Below are 4,912 nucleotides of genomic sequence, written 5' to 3'. Positions count from 1 at the left end.
GAGCCCTTTGGGTGGGAAGGGGCAAAGGGAGTCTGTGCCAGGGTGGGTTTGGTGCTGTCTGGCCCCCAAAGCTTATGGTCTGCTCCCTCTCAGGACTGTGCATTATAACCCGACCAACAGCAAACACCTCGTGTTCTCTGTGGCCGCCATCCCCGAGCAGCTGCAGGGACAGATGAGTGTCTTGCGCTACTTTGCATCCTACATGGAGCAGCATCTCATGAAGGTGGGTGCTGGGCTGGGATCATGGGTAGGCTGGATGTTGGGTCATGGCTTGACCACACTGCTTGGTGTTGTGGGACTCCCTGCTCACAGGCTGTGGCCAAGTAGACACCCAGACAGTTGTGTCCTGGGAGTGGGGACCCCACTGGGGGTGTGTCTGGGTTTGGCTGTGTGTATGCTGGTGGCAGTGCTCCTGTGTGTGGGACCAGTGGCTTACATGGACCCTTCTCTCCAAGGGAGGTGACTTGCCCAGCATAGATGACCTTGGGCAGCCAGCTCTGCTCCTTCTGCAGTGGGTGAAGACGGACCAAGCCTTGCTCATGCTCTTCAGCAGTGGCACCCTCCAGGTACATGTGGGGCACAGTGGAGATGCCCAGACCCTTGTGGGGAGGAGGCCAGCTGGGGACTCCTGGCCTGTGTTAGATCTCATCTGCCATGGCCCAAATGCAAGGCCCAGCTGTCGGTATAGGATGCTGCTCCAGTGCCTGGAGCTGCTGGTCCTAGCTTGTCCAAGCCCATGGGGGATGCGATGCTTCAGTCAGCCACTTCTGTCTGCCCCAGTGCTGGGGCTGGCGTGTTCCTGCCGTGGGGCATGGGGCAGGGATGCTCCCAGGCAGGTCAGGGAGGAGGAACGGGTTGAGGCAGGAAGTGTGGCTCCATCCTGGCTCCCGACATGCCGTGGGAAGTGTGGGTTAAACCAAGCTCAACCTGTCTTCTAGGTGAACTTCTACAACGACCACACCAAGGTGATCATTAGCAAGCCTGACCACTCCTGCCTTGTCACCTACATCAACCGGGAGCGCAACTCCTATACTTACAAGCTGTGCAGCATCCAGGAGCTGGGCTGCTCTCCTGAGCTCCATCACCGCCTCAGATACATCCTCAAGCTCCTCCAAGAACGGGCTGAGGCCTAGCGTGGGACCTTGGGGGAACCTCTCTGGACGTAGAGGTCTCCCCCTGCCCTCCCATGGGATGGGAGTTATGTTGTGGTGCTGGCTGCCCACCTGGGCACCCTGTATCCTGGTGCTCAGCTAATACTCTGGACTAAGACATGTGGATGTGGTTACAGCAGCAGGTCTGGATGTCCTTGCTGCTCCCTGTCTCTGGGCAATCGCTGTCTTCCCACTGGCACCTCCTGCTCTGGCTGTGCTGGTATTGGTGGAGTGGACTGGGGTGGCACAGGGAGGTGGTGGGTGAGTGCCCTGCAGCCAGGTTTGGGTCTTGCTGTGCCTTGTTTGTGGCCTGGTGCTCTAGGTTGCCCTGGCTGGCAGCTGCCTGCAGTGGGGGCTCGGGCTGTCCTGACCAAGGTGGTGCACCAGTTGCACAGACCCTCTCCATGGCCTGGGAGAGGGCTGGTGCAACCTTGACCTCAAGGCTTGGCTCTTGTGGGGTAGAGAGAATCCCTTCCCAGGGGTGGACAGGGGTGAAGGGCGCTGCCTGCCCTGCCGGGGGCTGCATGGGCTGCTGTCTGCCACTCCACAACTGCTACACTAAGGAGGGGGCTGTGCTGGGCCCAACTATGCCCTGACCACTCCCAAATTGTGAATTGTCTGGTACAACTTGAGGTTTGATAAAGGGTGGGGGGGATAGGATCTAAGGGCTTGCCTGGAGAAGCCCTCTTCTTGCTGGGACCTGGGGAGGCTTCTTGTTTCAAGGCAGTCTCTACCGAGTGGGACTATTTATGTATCTTATTTATATGGAATTATTTATTTTCCTGTTGGTCTGTTCATGTGCAGCTCCCCTGTCCCTGACTCACCTCAATAAAAATTTATTTGTGTAAGGGCAAACTGCATCCCTTTTGCTTGGAGCTGGGGCCTTGGTCACAAAAGGGTTTTAGCTTCTTCATCCTTGCTCCAGGGCTGCTTCTGCCTCCCAGGCAAGACCCCTCTTCCAGCCTCTGGCTGTTGCTGGGGGACAAGGTCAGGGAGGCAGCATGGGCTGGGAGCCCATGGGCTATGTCCACTGCCCTTCCTGTGGCTCGCAGGAAGGGCAGAGTTAGCTCTTGCTGATGCCTGTGGAGCTCTGGAGCTGCTTCAGCTTCTCCTCACTGCTGCCAAAATCTCATTCCCAACTGTGCTTGCACTTGGCCTAAATCCAGCTGTTCTCATGCTTCTGCTGGGCTGCAGAAGGCAGGAGCTGTGGCCTAGGGGGTGGTTGGGTTGCTTGGGTCCTTGCACTGTAGCACCTGGTGTGAGGGGATATGAGCTGGGAATGGAGCCAGGCAAGAGGATGGATTTGATGTGCTCCATGAGCTTGCTTTGAAGGTGAACTGTTACCTTCCCAGTGCTGGTGTAATCAATCTGCCTGGGAGCAGCTTGCCCTGTGGGAAGCTGGCTGGGCAGCTGCCTGCTCCAGGGTAATGCAGCCTCTTGGGTTGCATTTGCCACAGCTTGGGTCTTTTTGCAAACCATGGTAGTGGAAGCTCCAGTGTGGGTGTGAGCCCAGCCTGGGGGCTGTAATGAGTGTCAAGGCACTCAGGTGCAGCCCTACCTTGCTCCCTGCACACAGCATGGCCAAAGCCACCAGCTATGAGCCACAGCTGGAGCAAACATCTTTATTTCAGCTGTTCTCCCTCTGCAGCCCTGCAAGGCTGGGTGGAGGGAGAGGTAGGTGCTACTCAAAGTAGACCCCGTGCACTGTGGCTACAGCAAAGAGGGAGGCGTTGGAGAAGGTGGCAGAGGCAAAGCTGTCGCTCTCAGGGTCCCACAGTGCCCGGCTGGCCACTAGCAGGCTCTGCTGGCCCTGCTGCCCCAGCAGCACGTGGCAGACCAGCTTGTAGCGGGGTGGCACCACCTCCTTTGCCTGGCTCCGCAGCAGCTCGGCCAGGCTCTGGGCTAGCAGGGCACTGCCCTGGGGGCTGTAGACTGTGGTCCCCAGGGTGCTGGCCAGGGCCCCCTCCAGCACCCGTTGCACACGTCCTGCGTCAAACTTGCAGCCTTCGTCTGGCCCCATCCTGTAAGTGTTTTCAAGGCGGGTCTTGAGGATGGGCTGGAAGAGGGGGAGCCCGGAGAAGCTCACGCGGCTGTGGAGCATCCAGGGGCCATGGGGGGGGTGCCTGCCCCCTGGGGCTGCCCCCAGTGAGCTGCGGCGGCTGGGCAGGGGTGCCAGGTGGGTGCTGAGGATGGAGCTGCGGCGGGAGGGCAGGAGGGTCAGTTTGCCTTCCTCGGTGCCCCGTGCCAGGGCTAGGGGCTGGGAGCCACGGCGGGTGGCCCGGAGTGGAGGGGCTTCGGTGCTGTCTGCAGCCATCACCTGGGCTGGCAGGGCCACCTCTGAGGAGGGCTGCTCGGCCATACAGGTGGCCTGGAAAAGAGACGTGGTGGCTCTGAGTGTTGGGGGAGGTGGGTTGTCCCCCAGTATCTCCATCCCACCACCTCTCTGCTTTGCTTCTCCCTACCCTCTGCAAATCCCATGCTTCCTGTCACATAGGTCCCTGCAGGGATGGATGCAGCAGGGCTGGGCGGACCATGGCAGCTGCCTTCCCTTCTGCTGCACCTTCATCCCCAGCAGCTTCACCCAGCTGGGGCTGATCCAGTGCAGCCACACATGGGCCATCCAGCCCTTTGCTCTCCCATCCCCAGATTCCACCCCCCCAGCACGGGTGAACAGCTCCTTCCCCCCCTGCTTCCCCAGCCCTCCTGTGTCTGGTCCCACACTTACCCCCCTAGCCCTGTTCCTCTCCTGTGGGGGTAAACCCAGGGGACTTGTCTCTGGCCGATGTCCTGCTCCTGGCTTCCAAGGACCAACCTTGGTCCCACAAGTCACAGTGAGCAGGGCCAAACCTGTTGTGCTCCTGGAGCGTGAAGTGTTGCTACGTGACACTGCAGATCTCCAGGGCCACTCTGGGGCATGGCTCCCGTAACTCCTTGTTTCCTGGTCCCTGGACAGCCCTCTCTGCTTTCACTCCTGCCCTGTCTGTGTTTCCAGCTGCGTCAGCACAGGGACATGGTTGTTCCAGGCACGTGCCCTCCAACCTCAGCTGCTCCCTGCAAGCCCCAAGAAATGCTTGCTCATGCTGAATATGCGAAGGAAGAGCAGGGGATGGAGAACCACCACCGTGACCTCTGCTTTGCACCCCAACTATGGACTGCACTGGGGGTAGGATCTCCAACAGCTTGCTTTTACCCAAAGGTTTGCATCCTTCAGGAACTTATCCCCCCACCCTGCAGCAAGGGAGGGTGTGGGTGAGTGGGTACCCACTGAGTGCAGCCCTGCCATGTGCTGGGGACCCTGCTGTCGAAATGCCCTGGCCCGAGGGCAGGCTTGCTGGGGGCTCTCAACCCCAAGCAGGCTTTCTCTCCGCTGGTGGAGCCCAGCCCAGCTGGTATGTACGCCACGGCCACCCCATCAATGCGCCTTTGTCTTGCCCGGCTGCCGAGCTATTTGAGGAAAGTGGAGACGGCTTTTGTGTTTCTATCTCCCGGTCAGAGGTATTTATAGCCTGCCGCTGACTAGCGCTTCCCAGCACGCTGGCAGCTGGACCCCCATTCCTGGGGGTGCTGCGCCGGCTGTGGGCCCCGCTCCTCCCTCTCCCTCCCACCCGCTGCTGACAAGCGAAGGTGGGTCCCTCGGGGGACACCCCTGCATCCCCTGTGCTGGGGCCAGCCAGGCTTGGGAGAAAGGGAACGGGGCGCTCCCCTGGCACAGCACTTGGCTGGGGCTCGGCTGAAGCCGGTTATGCTTTTTCTGCTGCGGT

General features: G+C 60.1%; 3 protein-coding genes across 3 annotated transcripts in view; 2 read left to right on the top strand and 1 right to left on the bottom strand.

The window, feature by feature from the left end:
- PLK3 (polo like kinase 3) overlaps window positions 1–1,765 on the top strand; it is a 6,061-nt gene extending 4,296 nt beyond the window's left edge. The window contains exons 12-14 of the mRNA XM_035894232.1: window positions 90–223; window positions 456–566; window positions 939–1,765. Coding sequence (XP_035750125.1) covers window positions 90–223; window positions 456–566; window positions 939–1,133 — 440 coding nt within the window. The 3' untranslated portion in view covers window positions 1,134–1,765. The remainder of the gene's footprint in view (window positions 1–89; window positions 224–455; window positions 567–938) is intronic.
- Window positions 1,766–2,832: 1,067 nt separating this feature from the next.
- TCTEX1D4 (Tctex1 domain containing 4) lies at window positions 2,833–3,516 on the bottom strand. The gene has a single exon (XM_009638817.2). The coding sequence runs from the start codon at window positions 3,508–3,510 to the stop codon at window positions 2,833–2,835; it is 678 nt and encodes a 225-aa protein (XP_009637112.1). The 5' UTR covers window positions 3,511–3,516.
- A 1,050-nt stretch (window positions 3,517–4,566) lies between these two features.
- BTBD19 (BTB domain containing 19) overlaps window positions 4,567–4,912 on the top strand; it is a 13,055-nt gene continuing 12,709 nt past the window's right edge. Inside the window, 2 exon segments of the mRNA XM_035894193.1 lie at window positions 4,567–4,641; window positions 4,643–4,775. Coding sequence (XP_035750086.1) covers window positions 4,567–4,641; window positions 4,643–4,775 — 208 coding nt within the window.

Source organism: Egretta garzetta, unplaced genomic scaffold (assembly GCF_000687185.1).
Source record: "Egretta garzetta isolate BGI_Z169 unplaced genomic scaffold, ASM68718v1 scaffold145, whole genome shotgun sequence".
In the NCBI taxonomy this organism is placed as follows: Eukaryota; Metazoa; Chordata; class Aves; order Pelecaniformes; family Ardeidae; genus Egretta; species Egretta garzetta.
Note: the sequence above shows the minus strand (reverse complement) of the source record. Positions and strands in the feature narration are given on the sequence as shown.

Excerpts from the sequence above, each read along its gene's own strand:
- TCTEX1D4 (XM_009638817.2), bottom strand. The coding sequence starts at position 3,510 with ATGGCCGAGCAGCCCTCCTCAGAGGTGGCCCTGCCAGCCCAGGTGATG.